Raw genomic sequence first — 22,446 nt, forward strand, 5'->3', positions numbered from 1 at the left:
AAAAAAACTCATAGCCCTATTATCTCATGTGTCTCTATAGTGTTTTAAAATGTCTTAAACTGACTTCAAATCTGCCAAGAATATGAACTTACAAGATTCAAATCAAATTTGTTCAAATAAAAGCAACCAGCTTTTATAAATCAACTAGCTACACAGAAAAATGCCTAGTATATTTCACAAAGAAACAGCAAGTAACACGTTGCATTAAAGGGATAGTTCACCCAAAAATGAAAATTCTGTCATTAATTACTCGCCCTCATGTCGTTCCAAACCCGTAAGACCTTCGTTCATCTTTAAAACACAAATTAAGATATTTCTGATCAAATCCAAGAGCTTTCTGACCCTGCATAGACAGCAATGCAACTACCACGTTCAAGGCCCAGAAAGGTAGTAAGGATATCGTTAAAATAGTCCATGTGACATCAGTGGTTCAACCTTAATTTTATGAAGTGAAAATACTTTTCGTGTGCAAAGAAAACAAAAATAATGACTTTTTTCAACAATTTCTTCTCTTCCATGTCAGTCTTCGATGTGCGTTCACTAGAGTACCACAACGCATGCGTGTGATGCTGCCGATGCAGAAGCCAGCATTCTGACACGGAAGAGAAGAAACTGTTGAATAAAGTTTTTATTTTTGTTTTCATTGCTTCACAAAATTAAGTTGGAACCACTGATGTCACCTGGACTATTTTAACGATGTCCTTACTACCTTTCTGGGCCTTGAACGTGGTAGTTGCATTGCTGTCTATGCAGGGTCAGAAAGCTCTCGGATTTCATTAAAAATATCTTAATTTCTATTCCAAAAATGAACAAAGGTCTTACAGGTTTGGGAAAACATGAGGGTAATTAATTAATGACAGAATTTCCATTTCTGGGTGAATGTGAAATTTTGAAGTAAAAAGACACAAATAGTATTTTAATATAATCTTTGTTTTCTTTTCAACTTTTACAGTATATAAAAGACCAACCTATGAGCAATAAAATATTTTCTTTTCTTTGGCTCTGTCTCTCAAGTTGTTTGGTTTAACGTTCCTAATTCCCATTGTTTGCCCTTAAATTCATAATTTAAAGTTTTTATTGCTTGATCGATATTCATTTCAACTTTCAGACTGCAAACGAGATATTGAAAACAGCACAGATTGAAGTTTAATCCATTGCAATGCCAATGGTCACGCTTTTTGCACACAGCTCTCAAAGCATCATTATTGTCTTGGAGCATCACTTCATCAGAGGATGAATGGACAGAGGACACGCTGGAATTAGTGTATGGGTATTCTGGGAAAATGTGTGCTTGTATTTTTAGTTTTCTAGTTTCTTCTTTGTGACTGCAATCCTTGACGTAGAAGATAAGTCTTGACGTCCACCCATCCCAATACGTAAGACAGTCTTCTCCTGTGTCCTCTCTCTCTCTCTCTCTCTCTCATCCCACTCTCGCGCACACACACACACACACACACACACTTGTAAAACAGGGGGTTAGGGGTTGGACCACAGGGAGGGGTGTGTCTCTATAAGACGACCGAGCAACAGCATCCTCTTAGGAAACAAACAGAAGCAGGCGATAGGAGAATATAGCCGCCTTCAGTTTCAGCAGATCTGCTCAGGACAGGTGCCTGAACTGCACACAACTCAGGTAGGCTGACTGAAGGAAGAAACACTTTAAATTCACATCAATTTACTCAGGTCACTTTGCACGAATCTGTTAGCTGATTATTAGTAATTTAGCATTAAACGGATAGTTTACTCATTTACTCATCCTCATGTCCTTCCAAACCTATAATTAAAATACTTTCCTCTGTGTTATATCTTCATTTGAAAGAAATTCATTCAAGTTTTGAACGACATGAGGGTGTAACTGAGAATATTTTCATTTTCAAGGTGAACTTTCTTATTAGATCAGGAGTTTATTTTATCAGTAACTATTTTGTCCACTTTTATCAGCAATTATTAGTTGACCACATGCAAGAAGTTTAAATTTTTTTCCACATAATTAACTGACATAAAGCATCAAATTATGTATATAAATGATGGTTTATGGCTGTTATACATCTTCTGAAACCTATTTATGTGAATGACAGGGACATATTTTTCACTTTGCTCTCATAATTGTGTCATCGATTGATACATAGTGAAAAAAATGCATTTCTGTACAGGCAGGGCATAATCCAGGCTACTATAGACCCAATTTAATTTTAGGGAGAAATTTACTGTACTCTGGGGTGTTTAATTCAGCTGAGAGGAGTATTGGCAGTATTGTGAAATATTTTTGAAAAGGAGCTGACTTTTGGTGCACAAAATGCCTGGCACCTGCTCCATTGATGGACCATTACCATGCAATTTTCTACTCTTTGGCCAGTGCCTATAGATGTCTTATTTGCTAGAGTTAGTTTGGATTTAGTGCTCAGGTTTCAAAATTAAAGAGAGACACATAATTGTTCGTGGATTTCACATGAGGTCATAATGAATTAGCCTATAAATATCATGGAGCAATTCTGCCTTGGGTAATTCGGAATGTAACTTTCTGATGTTTCACTTTGCTAGATAATTTTATACTTGTTCTATATCACAGAGTGCCACTAAAAGCTTGGTTGGAGCTGAGATTGCAAGAATTGTGGCTATGATCATAAATAAAAAAGTGGTAATACTATTTTTTAAAAGAAAGAAAGAAACACTGGCTCACTTAAAAAGAAAAAAAAGAATAAAGTGTTTTAAAAAATGTGATTCCTTCTATGCAAATTTCTATTGATTCCTTCAATGCAAATTATTAATTTTGTATGTTATATAAGAACATTACATGTAGGTGATTATGTAATAATGATGGCAATTGCTTCAGTTCCTCTTTTAAAAAACTTTTGTAAAGACAAATCCACATGATGATTAATAGAAAATTTTCACAAGTACGATACAAAAAACATTAAGGAGAGGTGCAGCTAGGATTTTTGAATCTAAGAATAGTCAGATTATTCCTTGAAAGGCCCTGAGGTAAATGTATCGGCTCATCCAAAACTCATGGCACAATTTTAGCCACTGTGAAATTGACTCGATTAGATGTCCTTGCAGTGCTTTAAAATATCCTGATGCACAAAAAGCATAATCATAAGCATAAAAGCAAAACATATCAGCATAATCACAATTAATGACTGGAAATATTTAAAAAAATATTATAATCCAGCCTTATAATAAAAGATTAAGTGATCTAATATATACCGAGGCACATACTATGAAGTATTTTAAAATAGCATAAATTACCAAAATTCCACATATAAATAAAAAATGTAAATAAAAAATCTTTTGTTTTTGGCTTTCTTATATATAGATATGAAAAGTACAGTAGATATGAAGGACATAGGCACTGAATCCTGAAAAAGCCTTGTTTGATGGATGTGCAGTGCAGTGCAGCAGTGTGATGTGACTCAGATTTATGCTTTCTTTCCTAAAAACAGGTGTTCTAAGTAGTTTATCTACCATCTACCAGCTTCCATACTTTTTCTCAGCTATTTCAATGTATCAAGACTAACATGACTGTTTGATACTGGACTACGAAAAGCAATGTTAAACTGCATTGGTGTGAAGGACTGCACTGCAGGAGGAGTTAAGTCCTTAATGATATTTCATCAAGGAGTTTCTCTGCCCTTAAAGTCAGTTTAACAACTGCATTCAATACGGCAGATGAAACAATTACTTTCACATCACAAGCATGAAAACAACCATTTTGATTAGATAATCTATCCTTATGCCATGCACGTCAATGCAAAGCCCGCCCCGATGGCTGTGTTTAAGTGTGGTGAATCCATCCTTCCCAGCTATTGATTATTTAGCATCAAATAAACAGTTGTGGTCATTGGCCAATTTTGCATTCAATTTGTGGATGCATTTACAGTATCTACTATTGAGTTTGCAGGTGTATGTGCCCAAAATTTGTCTTTGACTTTCATGGGCTGCAGCGGCCCTACTGAGACATACAGGTGAAGTGGTCAATCTGTGTTTGCCACTGATGTGAGGTTTTAATTGTTTCAGGAGAGATCTCAACAACATTGCTCATATTGGCCAGGAAACCAAATGGATCAAACATTAGAGATCACAATATAAACTTAAACATTTCTCATCAGATTCTTCTAAAGCCAAATTATATCTGCACAGTTATCCACCTTCATTTTGAAGCTCTAGACTCTCACTGTACACCAACAATTGTTTCATTTTTATTTCTTCTAAGGAATTTAAAGAGAAACATAAATGATCCTTAAGTGAAGCCTAACTGAGACTCACCAATGCTATGTAAGAGCAACATATGAGCAATAAAATGTTCCTCAGGGGTGTTGTTCCATCACTGGTCGTTTCATTGACATGTTTATAGCCAATAATAATGACACTTTTACACATCAACTATTGGATACTAAAGGCTCTTAGGGTTAATAGTGTATTAGTAATAATGGTCATTGATTTCTTCTTTTCAAACTTATCTAATGTGTCATGCTTGAAGGACATTGACATCATTAATCCAAACCAGGTACAGCAGTTAGTGTCATATAGTCTCCACCCTAACGGCCAGCCCATTATGATTATATTCCACTATTTCTTTAGTTTATGGTGGTAGTGTCATATTCCTCTATATGTCATCGGAATTACGTATTTACAGCAGTTTCTCAAAGCTTTCCATCTGTAGTTGCACAATTCTGGTCTAATTAAATACAGCAGTGGATTGCCCGTCTCTACCACTGAGAACCCCTCTGGTATTTAACTTTGATTATGATGCGTTTGATTGAGAAATGAGCTGTGCAAATCAGCCCCATTTACCTCTGGAGTTTAATTGAGCCATTGAGTGTTTTTAGCCAACCGTATTTGGCATACATTAAATATCTCAGGAGACAACACATCTGAAATGATGAGCAATATCTCAACAGGAGCAACTGGTGATGGAGACGGGAAATGAAGCAGAACATGGAATTCTTTCCACTTGCTATGTTTACTGGACAATGTCTGTCATTTCTCATCATGATATTTATGAGCAATGACAGAAATGCTTCATTGTACACATTAAAAGACAGTTCACAGGGTCTTATCTCCTTTTATCTAACTGGAATATGGAAAAGAAGCTGAAAATGGAAGGTGGATTAAAATATGAAATGTATGGGTGAAATTAACACTTAAATTGTGCTTACACAGCTGAGTTTAAGATGCTCAGAGGAGACTGTGTGTCTGTGTCAGATTCTGCATAAAGGCCATACTAAAATATGCTGCTCTGATCCACCTAGTCCCTAGTGTCTGATGCTGCTTTTCAACTGTAAATGTAGATAAAATGCAGCTGAATATATATTTAATTTATAGTTACATACTTTTAAACATTTTAATTTTAATTTATCATTTCATCCATCATTTCATGTTTTTTTTTTTTTTGGAAACCCACTTCAGAACAAAACACAACAGATTATTGTGAGACAAAATTTAAAATAAGGAATAAAGCAACATTGTAAGAGATGGTCATATTGCAAGATATAGTTTTAATTATGAATTCGACAGTGAGCTATAGAGTTACACTTTGCGTGTAACAAAGGGAGTCGTGATGACGAACTGGGGATGCAATTGCAGGCCTTATTAAAAGAGTGTAGTCAGGACAGGCAGGTTAAGACACCAGCAAACAATCACATCCAAGGCACAGGCAAAAGAGTAATCCAACAAGACAGGTAATGGTCAGGGCAGGCAGCAGTCAATCTAAAACAAGGTAACAGTCCAAGGATCAAAACACGAGAAAGGCAAAACTAGGAACATGGAAACTAGGAAACACGGAAGGGTTAAACATTCAATCACCAGCAAAGACAGAGGCTGCGTTCCACTCCATTTTTAGACCCCACCTCAAACAACTCTTTAATATCTAAATGATTTTTTTTTTACATTTATAACAGCCCAAGCATACCTATATAAATATAGAATGCTGCACCAAACAAATTCGTAAGGGGAAAAATGTAAACAATAAACCAACTCTATAGCAGATTCCAAGTAATCAAGGGCTTAGGACGTTCCAGTTCAGCCCATTCCAAGGGTTCTGTCGTAGTGGGCACTAGTGATATTCGGTTCTTGAATGAATCATTCTTTTGAGCCGGTTCTCACTGGTTCTCAGGAAGTAACCGGTCGAGCCGGTTCACATATCGAACTGAATCTAACTTTAGTTCCGGGTTGATGACGCAGGACGCACAGCCGAAGTAGTACGTCCAGCTCAAAAAGAACCGATTGAGCCAGTTCAACCAACTGTCGAAGTTTGCCGCGGATTACCGAGGACTCAACAAGAACCGAATGAGCCGTGGCGAAGTTTGCCGAGGAGTACCGAAAATTCTGATGAGTGAGTTGACGATACTGTGCAAGCCTGAGGCACGTACTGGAAATATGCTTATTATGACTGTTATTAATTTACATTTTATTAAAACCGTCAAAATCATTTGATGTAAATCAATTTTACAATAGTTTATTGTGCATGCATATTATATTTAAAGTTGCTTAAGCGAAATCAAGGAGTTTATAAGACTGGTTTATTCATTCTTTATACTGTAGACATGTAGAACATATCCGTGTTTGTGCATCAATTTCTGTAATGTGTGCTGTAGGTGCGAAACTTTTGGGAATCTTGTCCAAGCTGTAGGCTAGTCAATATTGGTCAGTCAGTCGTATCTGACATAAAGGATCCACTAATGAAACTGTGACCAGAAACACCATTAACTTGACTTATATGGCAATAATCAGCAATATGCTTTCACATAAATAACTTTATTTTTTGAATGTTTCAATGTGTTGACACAAATGACTTGTTTGAATTTTTCATTGATACAACATGGTACTGAGTTGTTAGAAAAGAAATGTGTAGAGACGTTATTGCTTGATGACGTCAGGAACCGAAGAATCGGCTTTTTGAACCGGATCAATGACCCGATCTGTCCGAAAAGAACTGGTTCGCGGAAATGAATCGGACTTTGCATCACTAGTGGGCACTCATGCAATGTAATCAATGATGTACATCCGAGTAGTGCTGGGCGGTATACCGGTTCATACCGAATACCGGTGTTTATTTTTGTTATGATATGAATTTTTTAAATACCACAATACTAAACTATACTAAAGTATTAAACAACTTTAACAACGCTTAAACAACGTTCGGGTTCGCAGAAATGAATCGGACTTTGCATCACTAGTGGGCACTCATGCAATGTAATCAATGATGTACATCCGAGTAGTGCTGGGCGGTATACCGGTTCATACCGAATACCGGTGTTTATTTTTGTTATGATATGAATTTTTTAAATACCACAATACTAAACTATACTAAAGTATTAAACAACTTTAACAACGCTTAAACAACGTTCGGAACGCGACACTGTTTGAAAGGGGTCCCTTTTCACTGTTGCACTGTGGTGAGGGAACAGCTGTATGTGTTACTAAGCGTGAAAGTTCCGAAACTAAAGCTGTAGAACTAATAGAACGTGATGACACAGAAGAACTCATCCACAATATCCACATTGACCACCACAAATATCCACCGCCCCCTGCCATCAGCTCCCGCGTCTCACACACACGAGCGCGACTTTAGCACTAGATTTAACAACTTTCACACACTTTTAGCGGCTTTTTTCCATAGAATATTCATACTGACAAACCTAGCGACTTTTTTGGATAAACCTTAGCTATGGTTCAGTTGGAAGATTTCGCCAGTGCTGTCCCGCGAGCGCGAGGTCTGACTTTCCCGGAGAAGTGTCACCTCGCTCAGCGTCTGTTCTGTGCAGTGAGTGGCAGAGAAGCAGCGCACCGCAGCCGACTCGTCAATAAATGAGTACAAAACAGCATTTCCTAGCACCTGTCGCTTACTGATTGTTTTTGGAATTATAAATATGAGCGTAGTTCGTCTGTTAATATCACATGCACTTTTTTGTTTGTTGTTTTTTTTATTTGGTTACTCAGACGCAGGCAGTGCGCTGCGTGAGAGAAAAAGTAATATAGCCAAAACAACCGCATAGCCGCTCTTTAGTGTAGATGCATGTTGATTTTATCAGATGATCACCGTCATGTACCGTGAAATCTGTATAATCTTGAAAGATACCGTGACATAAATTTTTGGTCATACCGCCCAGCACTACATTCGAGTAAACGAGACGAAGGGCAGTTTGCGAGTGAAGGGCATAAAAAAAAAAATTACTGGAACGCAGCCAGAGAGTGTGTGTGCTATTCTTATAGTCCTACTAATGTGAGACAGCTGTGAACTGATGATGAGATCTGATGAGAGACAGGTGATGCACTTGATGAGTCCGGGCAAAGGACTATGGGAAATGGAGTCCTGAGTGAATGGCAAGGTACAGAATGGAGTGCCCTCTAGAGGAGCTCATGGGCACTCCAGCTGGAGATCGTGACAGTGCGATATAAAGTTGCAAACACACAAAAAAAATTCGCAGTTACAGGAAATAGAGTTGCAATTGTAAGATATAAAAATATCACTGGGAGAGTAATAAATATTAAAAAAAAATAAAGGAACATGAATTCACAATTAAGAGAAATATTTGCAATTGTGAAAAAACACATACAATATATTGTAATGTAAAATGATATTGTGAGATATAAAGTCTGAACTGTGAAATAAATCACGATTATGAAAAATTAAGTCACTATAAAAAGAGAGTTGCAACTGTCAGATATAGTTGCATTTGTCAGATATAAAGTCACCTTTCTATTTATTTTTTTACACAGACAGAAACAGGCTTCCATTTTTCAATAATTTCATATTTTAAATATTAATTTTATTTATACAATTGTAATTTCTGAGTAATTTATTTGCATTTATGCCGCCTCTGTGCATCATTAAACAGTTTGTGTAAATAAATCTTAAACTATGTCACAAATCACTAAACGCACTGCTACTGTAGGAAAGATACGAAGCAATGATATTCTGTAAATAGAGCACTTAGTCTTTCATTTTCAAAACAGAAAAGCTTTCTTATGATATAAAACGCACAGTTTCTCAAAGTGCACCAATTTCCTCCTACTTAGTCAATGAGAGATTGTTCTTTCCTTTGAGTATATGAGATAATTCCAAAGGTCACAAGTTAAATCACTATGTCTATCTTGGTTAAGTCTTTTTTATTACATAATTGAGTTAGTTAATTAAATCTTGAAGGCCTGTCATGCTCTGCATCCCACATGTATGTATGGTTCTGTACAAACCACCGTGAGATTAAGAACTTCTGGGGCACCTGAGGTGCACAGAAAACGTGTACTGTAATCTAAATTTAAATGAGAAACTTCAACCAGAAAAATAGCTGCTGAAAAGGAAAAACTATAGCAGTAACAAACAATCCCCACTTGAAATATCACCTCTAAAAATGCACCCTGGCCTGAATCCATTCAGGTTCGACATCTTGTAGTTACTGAGAAAAAATAGATAAATTAATTAATTAACTAAAGGGAGTGACAAAAATCAATATCCAGTTCTTTCCCCCCTGCGTAAAGTTGTATGTAATTCACTCACACACTTATAATTATGTGTCTTTCCTTGTCTGTTACTCGTACAGTGACTGAATTCAATAAAACTCACTCGAGGGGTGCCTATCGATTCTCCGTGACTTACACCTTTGCTTTTGTTCCTGGTGACACCTTCAGTACAAGTGTAATGCAGGTGAAATTGATTTATCTTGAAGTTGCTTTTGAAGCAACTAAACAACTGATGGTTTGGTGGTCAGCATGTTACCGGCCACCCATCAATGCTGAAACAAACATTCATTGGTGCTTTATTTGCTTGACAAGGCAGCTGCGGAATAAGGTTATTTTTCTTAAAACTTTGGCATAAAAAGGACTGAAGCGCTTTATAATCCTTTCTATTGTTTGGACTAATGTGGTAACTAAGACTGCTTAACCAATGTGCATCACAGCAGCTCAAATCCTCCTCCTCTTCTCCACTCTGCTCCCATTACGCCACAAGCACTAATTCTAGCTTCAATTACTACAGATGATGAGATTTGCTAATGAAGTACTATCTAAGTCTGTCTCAAATACATTCAAAAAGTACCTTTAAATATGGTTAATTAGATGCATTTTTTTACTAAATCTAGTTTAGTTTATGTGAGGGATAATGTACATTCAGACATTATTGCAAAATAATCTTACCCTGAAGGAGTTTATTTTTCAATAATGACCTTCTGAATATGCATTACACTGCTCATTACATGGCTACTTGCCAAATAAACAAATAAAAGAACATTAAATAATGAATTGAGTTGAAACTCTGTTATTAAATGAATTTATCTTAGATTAGCTTAAAGCCTCTGCAAAGAAAAACAGCCCATTACATCATAGAAAACAAGTCACCCAGCAACCACCCCAACACTGAAAATAAAACATTTATTTATAATAAATTATAATTAATCTGCTATCATTCTTTTACTAGGTATAACATATTTTGCTCTATTTTAAGTTCTCTCAATCAGTGAGCATAATGATGTACAACATTGAAGTAATCAAGGTCATTTACAGTTGGTTATTTTTAAATGTATTAGATTTGAGTCACAAAGACGGCTACTGATGTTGCAATTGATTAATCAGAAGAATGCCAGAAATACTTTGTTATTATTAATATGTTGAACTAACATATACACATACTGTTGTGGTAAGATTTACTTCCAGGAATTGTAACCTATTTTCTCTCTCACACCATCATCTCTGTCTCTACCCTCTCTACAGACTGCACTTCAGCCGTTAACACACTGCGTGATGAAGACTCCACTGTGGACACTACTGTTGCTTGGACTGTGTAACCCAGCATGGTGTGACTGCCAGAAGGATTGCCTCTTCTGCAGCCAAAAACTGCCTAATGAATATGCCTTCAACAACTTGGTAATTCCCTACAGTGTCAGTCACTTCACGTAGGAAAGAATATCACAAATGAGATCTCTTACTATCGCTTCTATACAGCAGTGAGTTTAAATGGAGTGCAACTGGAAACTTTTGCGTAGCCTCTCCAATTTTTTTTCCCCTGAAAAAAATACCCCAATAATCTCTCACGTCTTGTCTAGAGTTTCTGAAGAGATCCCAACAACATCACAGATTGTGCTCAGATTGTGCCAACGATCAGAGATTTAACATGAGCTCAAATATTTGTATTCAATTCTCAAACAGAATATACTGGTTATGCCCACCATATAAATTGTATAGTTTTATGTTCTTATATACATCAATAACTATATCATTTCAGTTTTTTTTTTTTTCAAAGGAGAAACGTACAAAGTTGATAAAGTCACAGGCAAGCAGCACTTTCATTTTCCTCAGAAAATGTACAAGTCTAGTTTTATATGTTATTCTGCACAGATCTTCTACAGCTTCCTGAATTTTATTCCATTTTCTGTACTGCCCAAGACCTATGGCCTCAATTGTATCGAATTTCCCTGAGACACGCCATTAGTTGACATAATTATAATGATCATAACAGTGGAATGTGGTTGTGCTCTGCAGCTGATTATAGCTCCGAGGAGGAGGACATGCTCTCTGATTCATGTCAATAAGACGCATTTGAGGGGGAAGAAGTGCTAATTTGGTTAAAGATGGCCCTTTGACTCAAAACAGCTGGGGTGATTCAGTTATCTTGTTGTGTAATTAAGTAGAAACACAATAACATCATTCGGCAAGGCTGCTTACGGAAACTGATGGGCCTGAGTAGCCCTCCATAGCGCAGACTCTCCCTGAGGTGTTCTGATCATTTTTCAGCATGAATGAACAGATATATTATCTTCTGATAACTAACCAGCTCCCTCGAAACTAAACTTTTAATTTAAAAGGGTTAATTTATTCCACCGGATAACAACTCGCGCTCCTTCCATTTTAGCGCGCAATGGTCATGAAGTTCACGGAAGTAACGTTAAGCCTATGGGCAAAACTTCCGGTTGATTAGTTGATTATTGTTCCAAACCGCGATTAAAAGTGTGATATTGCTTTCATACAGTTAAATAAACCGTTAAAAATAATGTAATATTGGGTAACTTACATTTTACATACATTATTTCCAGTTACAGTTAGTTTTCTTCCTCCAAAGAAATTAATTCCACAGAACACGAAGCCAAACAAGATCGACCGTTGCCATTACCTGTGTTTCCTTATTGATCGAATCAGTGTTATGAATGAATCGAGTCGATGATTCAACGATTCACTTGTAACCAGTGTTGGGGAAAGTTACTTTTTAAAGTAATGCATTACAATATTGCGTTACTCCATAAAAAAGTAACTAATTACGTTACTTAGTTACTTTTTATGGAAGTAATGCGTTACGTTACTTTTGCGTTACTTTTTAAATCTGGACAGGGCTTGCTTGCGTAACTCGCATTACTTGTAATGCGTTACCCCCAACACTGCTTGTAACGTGCAAAACGAGTCCTTCAAAAAGTCTGGCAATACGCTTGGCCAATTAAAGTCACAAAACTGCCGTATTATTAAAATTAATGTTACTGCTGCATAATTACTTACTAAATAAATTTTACCTCAGTAATGTACCATATTTCTTATTGAGACAAAAAGGGGTGACTTAATTTAATCAATCAGTAGGCCTAGCCTGTAATGTCATTAAAACCAAAAAGTGTTTAAAAAAACAACAACTAAGTGGTTGCAGGGAGATGTTGAAAATTATTTTATGGACAAAAAAAATTTGTGAGTAATATTTTTTAAGCGATTTGTAGACAAGAATTTGTAGTAAGAAAATAAATAGGGACAATTCTGATGTCATATAGCTTACTTTGCTATACACTGCTAAAACCAGCCTAAGCTGGTCTGTTGACTGGTTTTACAAGGGTTTGGGGAACTTTTCAACAAGTTAGACTGGGAAAACAGCTGCCTGACCAGCTAAAACTATCTGAACACCCGTTTGTCTTAGCAGAGAAACCAGCTTAAAGCAGCTATGGCCAGATGAGTTATAAATGATTGTTGAAAATAAAGTTGCCTACAAGACAGGTGCACCTTTATGTTTCTATAAGTGTGGCTATATTAAAGCATAATGATGTTGACAGTGTAATGTGTTTGTGTGTGTCTTTGTTCAGGTGTGTCTGGTGGAGTGTCATGGTAAACTTTCTCCAGGCGACACCTGGGAGATGTGTCGCAGGACCATTGGGGAGCAAAACCCAAAAGCCTTGCTATCGGTTGGCAATGGCATGCTGAAAAGAGCAGAAGAGGAAGAGGACACCTCTCTGCCTGTGGACCAGGATGATGGCCAGTATTCTGAAACCCTCCAGAGGTTCGACCACATAACACGAGCCTTGGGAACGGATGATCAGGACCAAGATATGCAGCTCAGTAAAAAATACAAGTTCCTGCAAGTACAGTCAGCACAAGAATCTGAGGAAGAGCGAGATGGAGATAACGAGATAGAAGGCGATGAGGAAGAGGCTGCCGTCCACCTTATCAAACGCTTTGGAGGCTTCCTCAAAAACAAGTATGGCTACAGGAAGTTCGTAGATCCTGGAAGGTCTTTGCAAAAGAGATATGGGGGTTTCATAGGCGTCCGCAAATCTGCCCGTAAGTGGAACAACCAGAAGCGTTTTAGTGAGTTCCTCAAGCAGTATTTGGGCATGAGTACTCGAGCTAGCGAGTTTAATAGTATGTCTGCTGATGTCACCCAACAGAATGAGTAAGGTTTGTCCTTTGAAGCGAATAAACTTACCCAGCAAACCATTCGTTAAGCTCATTCGAAAGATAGCATGCACCGTTCTCCTCAAACACAAAAAGCTCTCATAGTGCCACAGGGTTAGATGTGGATTTACTCACTGACTGAAGCATCTAATTTGTGTCAAAGAAAGCTTATATATATTGGCTTGAAGTTTGAAGAAAACTCTTCAGATTCAATTTGAGACATCTATAGATTGCATTATTGTATATTATGGCCCCTGTAGTTTAGTTCATTGTGCAAACAAAGACCATTTTGAAAACGTTACCGGTTCCAAATTCATCTACTTTTCGACACTGCCACCTATTGGCCAATGAGAGTTCCCATAATGAAATCTCCATGAAAATGCTTGAAATTGAGGTGAAATATCATATAGAGAGGTAATTACTTGGCAAAATAGAATTATTAAAGTAATAGTTCACCAAAAATGAAACATTTGTCATAACTCACGCACATTTTCAGCTCCAAATGGAACATAAATAAGCATTACAGTCTAATGAAAGCATGAGAAACAGACTAAAATGTAGGTTTTTAATTTGAATCTTAACCTGTGCCATCAAACCTAATTTTTGCTTTCAAATCTCGTATGCATGCATTAAAACCTGCTACACTGCAATTCTGTCATGTGTCATGCGCTAACCAATTATGTTTTGGAAGCAGTAACAATCTCAAATCTATTATATGGCTTTAGAAGACTTGGAATATAGTGCACAAGTCATATGGACTATTCTTTATGCCACTTTTTGGAGCATAATGGGCCATAATTCCCAATCTTCTAACGGTGAATGGAAAATACAACCCAATCTCACAGGAAAACATAATTTTATCAAGTGGCAATTTTGTACACAGTAAATGTACATTTCTTAAGAATAAATAAGCATGAAGATCCACCCCTAAACATAACCATCACTGGAGTGTAAGCAGATTGTACAAAAACGTATGAATGAGATTGTACAAATTCATACAAATTAGCCACCAATTCACCAAAACCGATTTATTGTCATGAGATTATGTTGGGAAAAGATTAGCTTTAACAATCTGCTTAATATCTCCTGTTGTTTTAAGGATGAAATAAAAAAAAAATGGGGTCAGAATGATATGGGCAGGAGTAATTGATAGAATTTGCATTTTGGGGTGAACTGTTCCTTTAAGGGGATTAAGGAAAGCTAATCTGTTTACTGTCTCTCCCAAAAAATAAATAAGCCAGATTTTGCATAAACCATTCCAGCAAAGACTCATCACTGTAATATGCCTATACAAACATAACAAATTCTGTTACGCACATGCACACAGAGTTTGCATCCTCATCTAACAGTGGGAAACCAAAAGCTTTAATTTTTTTTTTTGAAACTGACAAAGTTGATTTGTATTTGTGCAGATGAAATGATGTATTTATGCAAACATTGCTGAGTCATGCTTTTCCCTGTATTCTAATGATAAAAATCATGATGTTGACTAAATGAACTGTACATAGTAACTGAACTATGTCAATAAAATAGTTTACTATTTTCTGTGGCTTGTCATGCAGCAAATGATTGTGTGTCCTGAAGTATTTTGTTCATCATTTGTTCATTTGGATTTCAAACTTGTAATATTTCCCACCAGTTCCTCTTACTGCATACTGAAAGCACTCCACCTTGTCATCCTCAAAAGGACAAATATTCAAATGTAACACTTTACGGTCGTACTTGTTTGCACAAAAGTTTATTTAAAAAGAAAAAGCCTGAAGCAACATAAGTTTCATGAAAAGAAATTATACATTTATCTTGAACAGATCTCAGACAGCTCTTGACTTTTCATAAAAGAAAATACTTTGGAAGTACTTTACAAAAATGTACAAAAAGATTGTTTTCCATGAGGCTCATCGGGTGTCTCTCAGACTAGGATGTCCTTAAACAGCTATGACCATGACTGTCGGAAATGCGTAAAGATTTACAGAGATCTTCAGGGTAAGGTACATTCAGATTTATGTTGTCAAAGCATCAAGCTTTACAAAAGATGTTGAGCTACACATAAAAAATATGAAGAAATAGAAGTGTTCTACAAAGTAAGAAAATATTTGGACCCAGTATTAAGAGTATGAACCAATCAAACAGTTGGTTACAAGTTTCTCATAAATGGTCAACAGATTCATTTCACATTATTTTGCAGAGATGTACATGATGTATTATTACAAAGATACTCTTTGGCAAGAACACAATCCAAACAGATGGACAGTCAGTGAGCAGACTGGGGCAAAAGCGCAAAAGTAAACGAATAACAGTATCAGATCATGCATGTTTACACAGATAATTCCTTAATATTGATGTGACAGAAAAGTGAATCATCTCATTCCACAGAAGTATAACCTGTGACACAGAAATACACTGATAATGACATGACATAAGATTGAACACATCGCAGATATCAAAATCGTACTACAAAATCCTTTTTTCTTCCTTTTTCCTTTTCAAAAGTTTGTTTTACAAAATTTTACACTGGAACTCGAAGAAAAAAAACTGCATCTCAGCAGGTAAACATGGCATAAATGAACAAACGTTATATGTTATTAAAACATTTATTCGGCTTTCTTGCTTATCTACAATTAACCATAAGCTGCCAATTATGCCCCTGAAAGCAATGGACCACGGTAAAGACCTCCTGTCTCATATTAGCAATTAAGTTGGAATAAGTAAACTTTCCATCCATGTCTGATGACGACAATGTTTACACCACATTAAACAAAAAGTATATGGCTGCTTGCTGCTTGTAAAAGAACGTCAGACTTCATCAGTTCTTGATTTAAGATATGGGAAGACTGCAGGAGTTTGTGGGGCAGAGGCTGTCCTTTTTGCTTTATCATTCTTCCAGCACAAACATGGTTCCTTAGCACATTTCAAAAAACACGTAATCGCGATAAAAAGTAGAAAAAGTCACAAAGGTGCTCTTTTGGTTTCTTCCAACCATAGTTCCAGGTAAGACCTCTTGCGGGTCTCTGTAAGGTTAGTGTTCTGTTTCCAGGAATCTAAAAAAGGATTCAGTCGAGGAATCTCTGACAGGCCTTTTTCCAGCGGCAGGCGGTGCACCACTGGTCTCGATGTTCAATGCCGTATACCTTTCGGCATTTCTTGGCTTCGCCCCGAATCCTCCTATTAATATGATAGAAATTCAGAGTTAAATTTGACATCTAATTTCAATACAAAATAAAAATAGCAACTGACAACATTTTAAACATGGACTATGTATTTCACACTACTGTTCATAAGTTTGGCGCAGGTTTGATTTTTTTAAAAGAAATTATTACTTTTATTCAGCAAGGATGCATTATATTTCATCACAATTGTCAGTGAAGACTTAGGATTGTTACAAATTTATTTTCAAAAATGAGTTCTTTTGAACTTTCTATTCCTGAAAACAAAAGTATCACAGTTTCCACAGAAATATTAAGCAGCACAACTGTTTTCAACATTAGCCCCATTCGGACAGTAATTGTTTCTCATGGGGACGTAAGGTATTTTCAACATTTTTAGGGGCCAGTCGGTGGTTTTATTGCCATCCGAATCCAGAAAGTCTGTGTTTTTCCGTGTAAAAAAACTTCCTGCCTGAACTGGACTAGAATTAATCCATCAGAATTTAAATGTACTGTGTACAAGTTTTGTATTTTGTAGTTTTATATTTATTACTATGATGTTATTACTCTTTTTTTTTTTTTTTTTTCCCTGCCCACCCAATCTTGGTTACGTCAACAAAAAAGTCATTACAGGTGGAGAAATGTACTACGTTTTGATGGAAAAATGATGAAAACTAATTTTTTTCTTTAGAATATTTAGTAGTCATCAGTTGTACATAATAATGCCAATCATTTTCTGATTTCAAGCTCAAGTTTTTTTTTTTTTCAAACCTAAAGTTCATAAATGATTGATATCAACAGTAAGAGATTGAATAATTACTAAAAACACAAACAAATCCCACCTTGAAGTGCAATGGTTTCTTGGAGGTGAAACACTGGCAGGATGTGGCCTGAAGGTGGCATTGTTATTTTGGAGCCACTGTTCACCATCACTAACTGAACGACGGCGGAATGGTGAGCCCTGAGGAGCAGAGAGAGAGAGACCACCATTAGTCAAAGAATGACGCACTGCAGGTTATATTCCAGCTGCAAACACTACAGTACAAACAATGCATCAGTGCAGCAAACCTGTGAACTGTTATATGCATTAAGGCTAATACATGACACAATACATCAACAAGCAAGATGTTTAAAACTATGCAAGCAATCTCAAAATATGCAGATCACAATATTTTTTGCATGATTTTTCATCCTAGTGCCAAGCATGTGTTCAGACAAAGAGAACACAGTGTCCTCAACTCCACTAGATGGCACTGCAATACCATCCACATTTCTTGTGGGCGGAACAAAGCACACAAAAACAACATGTGCATGCCACTCCCATTTCCAGTGCGAAAACACAGAACGCCTTTGGGACCATGTGGTGCTTTGTATGTCCTGAAAGCCTCAGAGAAAACGTTGCATAACCAATCCATTACCTATAAATACTGCCAGCAAAAAGCCCTCTTTTAAGACATCTGTGCTGAGATTTCTCCAGCCTTGTAGATCATAATGGAAACAGTTAATCAAAAAAAAAAAAAACACACCTGTTTTCTCTGGTGAACTGTGAGAGATGGAGTCCAATGACAGGACACAGGAACAGACACTGGTTTGCTCTGTGTCACAACCTGAACGGGTGGAGGAGCCAGAGGAATGGACATCAACATATTAAACAATCATCCACGTTTGTTAATTTATGGCCAATTTACATGCAAGTGATATATGACACTGATCATATCTTTGAAGGCACTAAAATAGAAACACATTATTTAATTGCACCACAACAATGTCAAGCATCTTGCCTGGTAAGAGTGCTCAGAATGGACCTGCCAGAAGCTGCCCGGGGCGGACTGGCTGAGCGGGCTGGGCTGGAGCATGTCCGGGGTGGAGGGAGGTGGGGGCGTGAGCCGGGTGGGAATGGATGGAGAAGTGCAGGAAGGCCGGTGGCCACCAGAGGGAGTGGTCTGTTCCAAGTCCTGATAGACTTCAGTGTAGTAGAAGTCTTCTTCCCTTTGGGAGTGCTCATCACTTTGTCTGCAGAAAGCATAATACACAGTATGATTTACGATAAAAACGTCCCAGATTGTAGCATTCACTGGTAAGAACGTATGGTTGTGATATGTAAGGCTTGTGATGCTTACCCAAGATGAGAATTTCGGATGTGACGTTTGATGCCCACTACTGTGGTCAGTATTTTTCCACAATTTGGCCACAAGCACCGATATGCAACTTTTACTGAGTTCTAGAGGGCGAAAAACAACGTAAAGAAAAAAAAAGATAAGCTACATTTTCCGTAAACCAAACCCTAATATATTATTTTATTAGGTTTTACAATGTACCTTGCGTTTCCTTGCCGTTGGCTCGTTGAACAACATTTGGTCTAGTTCCATGTCCAGGCCTTCGTCAACGAGAGGGGCGCTCTTGTCCATCTCTGCGATGGGTGGGGATGGGGCGGGGCTTCCGTTTCCATGGTCGCAGCTCCAATATCCACCATCAGACAGTTCGCCACCACCATTTTCCATTCCACACAAAGCTAATACAAACAAAAATAACAGAGGTAAATGAGAAGATGTGATTCATCAAAAACGTAAATGTCCTAAACCAGTGGACAAGTGTCCAACATGTTAATTATGAAAAAAAAAAATCTTAATTATATAAATATATAATATATTTAAGTATGGTATAATACAAATTAATTAAATAATTTATACTACATAAATGTAATTCACAATAAATTATAACGTATAAATACACTACTGTTTGGGGATCAAAGATTTTTTTTTACAAAAATGAATGCATTTATTGAGCACAAATGCCTTAAGTTTATCAAAAGAGACAGTAAAGACATTTATAATGTTATAAAACATTTCTGTTTCAATTAAATGCTGTTCTTTTGAATTTTCTTTTCATTTAGATTCTTGAAAAAAAAAAAAAAAAGCACAACCATTTTCAGCAATGTTTTTTGATTTCTGAAGGAATGTGACACTGAAGACTGGAGTAAAGGCTGCTGAAAATTCAGCTTTGCCATCAGAGGAATAAATCACATTTGAAAATATATTAAAACAGAAAACATTTTTCAAATTGTTACAATATTTCACAAAGTTACAGTTGTTACTGTATTTTTGATCAATAATGATCAACATTTTATTCAGAAGTTTCAAAAGTTCAGTTTAGTCTGGTTTACTCTGGTTAGAATCTTTCAGGAGTGATACAAAATTATGATAAGCAATCCTGTACTAGCTCCTTCGTTTGGACTCCGTTTTACTAATGAAACCAGTTTGTGCAGTTGTTAGAGATTTCTTTTTGGTGACTAACACCTACCTAAGCGAGCGTTGAGTAATCTCAGCTAGTTTATGCCAGATTTGTGCATTGCATTGCTGCTTGCAACATTTCGAAAAATAAACATTAATATAATGTTCTAGTTCTACTAACCCCGAGTTGCGCTCCCTGGAGCCGAGTATTGGATGACTGGACTGCACGACAGACTTGTAAGCACCATTGCAGCCATAATCTCATCCATGTCCACTGTCTCTGGACTCCTGCAGTGTCGAAGTAGAGTTATAAAGGAATGTTTTTGATTCAAAAGGTCAGCATTCGCCATTCAGACAACTATAACAAGATGTACCTTCTTGGCACATCAATGGACGAGGAGACTGAGGAGGTAGAACTGGACGTGGGGCTCGTCCACACATCTTCCAGCTTGCGATGAACATGCTGGTTAAGCTGCGGCAGGAAGATAGACACTTCATTGTCCACGTGGTTATGCTGTTCGACCACACCTCCACATTCTTGGCCGCCGCAGTGCACATACACCTGAAACATATCAGGTAAAACACCATGAAGAGGCTGAGCACTCCATTTTTGACATTGTGTACCACACCTAAATGAGAATACCATTCATGTAAATATAGATAAAACCTACCTTCTGTCCTGGGTAAAGCTTGCTTCTGTGAAGCCCACTGTCCGGGCATCCATGGGGTCCCGTTTCTGTCAGGCCCTCCGCAGAGGAACCACACACCAGGGTGCCCAGTGGGGACCGTTTCCCAAGTCTAGTCTTCGGTACCATTTTCCGTTCCTAGCACCTTGTATCTTCTCGACTGCTTTGAAGAACTCCTGATGGAGATTCAGCAGCGCTATTCAAACGACGAACAGGAAGCTGAGAAGAGGAAACCAAAAAAAAAAAAAAGATTACTTTTTGGGCCACTCAGCACATTTTATTGGCAGAAAGAGAGCCCGATGTTCTGTAGATAGCAATTTTGTGTACGTCTCATTTGGTGGTTTTATTATGCCCCAAAAAATTCTCTCTATTTGGACAACCTGCTCTCTAGATATCAGTATCAGCACTGGAAATTGACAAACCAAATGGTCAACCAAAAGTTCTAACCAAACAAAAAAGTATTTATGACATAAAATCATATTTAATACATATATAGCCTATGATTTAATAATATATCTAAACGTGCACCATTACAAATGTATTACATTTTCATTTACAAATTCGGGAACAAATGAAAGACAGGACACTGGTGTATGCATGTACAAAATAGTAGTATTAGTCTCAACATTGTTGTCACCTGTTCAAGCTGATCAGTGAAATCAGTCTGAGTCACCAACCATCCTTATGTGAAACATCCGGCAACTAAGTGTCAAATGATTAAGACATCACAGGACGAATGATGCAAAATTTGAAGTTTACATGCAACTGTGCACAATGACTATGAGTCATTGTCAGCACAGAACGAACCAGGCAAAAACTACTTTAAACTGACGCAAGTCATAAAACTGCTATGGTCATGCTAGGCCCTCTAACCTCAGTATGTTCACCCAAGAGTTTAGCAGAGAAATTGAGCCTTATTACCAGCTGCTGTCAAGTATTAAGTTTCCTCTGTTCCAGTAAAGGATGATTCAGAGTAATTGTAACTGATTGAAGTGAAACATTTCCTTGGTTGCCAAATACTACACATTTGACAGCATGAAAGAGAGAATACTTCTTGTATTTTTTTATTTGTATTATGTATAAAGTCGTAATAATAAAGGTGAATGTGCTTCATCCAAAATGTTAATATCCTGTAAACCAGTGGATAAGAGCTAGATGCTAAAAAGTAAAGACATTTATAATTGGCACTAAAGATTTCTTAAAGAAGAATTTTCATTCAAACATCAAAGAATCCTGAAAAGTGTTTTCAACACTTGGTATTAAAATAACTGTAGAACTGGTAGGCTATTAGACAACTGAATAACAACCGAGCAGAAAAATACTGTGCAAACCATTAAAATTACTTGATATTATGTTATATGATTTACTTTATATTGTGTTTTGACCTCTTGTTGGCATGTCAATGTTGCACAACATGCAGTAGTTAGAATGTACAGTATCCAAAGCAGATGTGAACGATTCAAATTTTACTGCTAGTTTTTTTGAGTAATAAGAACTAACTTATTTTTTCTCGATTGTGAATTTATTTTTTCATCCATCCTGCATCAAAATCCGATTTCCTTTCGTAAATCTGTTAAAAATCGCAGTCTAATTACATATGAGTGATTATAAAAGTTGAATTAAATAAAATGTGTCTGACTTAATGGTTTTGGCACACGAATGCACATTCAGAACTAGGGATGGGCGTATCGATCCGAAGTATCGATATATCGATACTGACGCGAGTATTGAAAGTATCGATACTCAAACAAA

The 22,446-nt window shown here is 36.9% G+C and overlaps 2 protein-coding genes and 1 long non-coding RNA gene across 4 annotated transcripts in view; 2 read left to right on the forward strand and 1 right to left on the reverse strand.

The window, feature by feature from the left end:
* Nucleotides 1-1,546: 1,546 nt before the first annotated feature.
* On the forward strand, nt 1,547-15,074 carry LOC107693114 (prepronociceptin-like). The gene is made up of 3 exons (XM_016492374.1): nt 1,547-1,633; nt 10,708-10,860; nt 13,047-15,074. Exons 2-3 carry the CDS (start codon nt 10,738-10,740, stop codon nt 13,635-13,637), a joined length of 714 nt encoding a protein of 237 aa, XP_016347860.1. The 5' UTR covers nt 1,547-1,633; nt 10,708-10,737; the 3' UTR covers nt 13,638-15,074.
* On the forward strand, nt 9,059-16,545 carry LOC107693115 (uncharacterized). The gene is made up of 3 exons (XR_001634708.1): nt 9,059-9,069; nt 15,220-15,225; nt 15,408-16,545. It is a non-coding gene; the product is annotated as an uncharacterized LOC107693115 (long non-coding RNA).
* LOC107693113 (zinc finger protein 395-like) overlaps nt 15,878-22,446 on the reverse strand; it is a 14,404-nt gene continuing 7,835 nt past the window's right edge. For both annotated transcript variants that reach the window (XM_016492371.1, XM_016492373.1), the window contains exons 2-10: nt 20,680-20,913; nt 20,383-20,570; nt 20,190-20,296; nt 19,097-19,290; nt 18,899-18,999; nt 18,560-18,791; nt 18,305-18,385; nt 17,621-17,739; nt 15,878-16,797 (exon numbers count right to left, since the gene is read on the reverse strand). In XM_016492371.1, coding sequence (XP_016347857.1) covers nt 16,686-16,797; nt 17,621-17,739; nt 18,305-18,385; nt 18,560-18,791; nt 18,899-18,999; nt 19,097-19,290; nt 20,190-20,296; nt 20,383-20,570; nt 20,680-20,823 — 1,278 coding nt within the window. In that variant the 5' untranslated portion in view covers nt 20,824-20,913 and the 3' untranslated portion in view covers nt 15,878-16,685. The remainder of the gene's footprint in view (nt 16,798-17,620; nt 17,740-18,304; nt 18,386-18,559; nt 18,792-18,898; nt 19,000-19,096; nt 19,291-20,189; nt 20,297-20,382; nt 20,571-20,679; nt 20,914-22,446) is intronic.

This window comes from Sinocyclocheilus anshuiensis, unplaced genomic scaffold (genome assembly GCF_001515605.1).
Source record: "Sinocyclocheilus anshuiensis isolate Anshui unplaced genomic scaffold, SAMN03320099.WGS_v1.1 scaffold222, whole genome shotgun sequence".
Lineage (NCBI taxonomy): Eukaryota > Metazoa > Chordata > Actinopteri > Cypriniformes > Cyprinidae > Sinocyclocheilus > Sinocyclocheilus anshuiensis.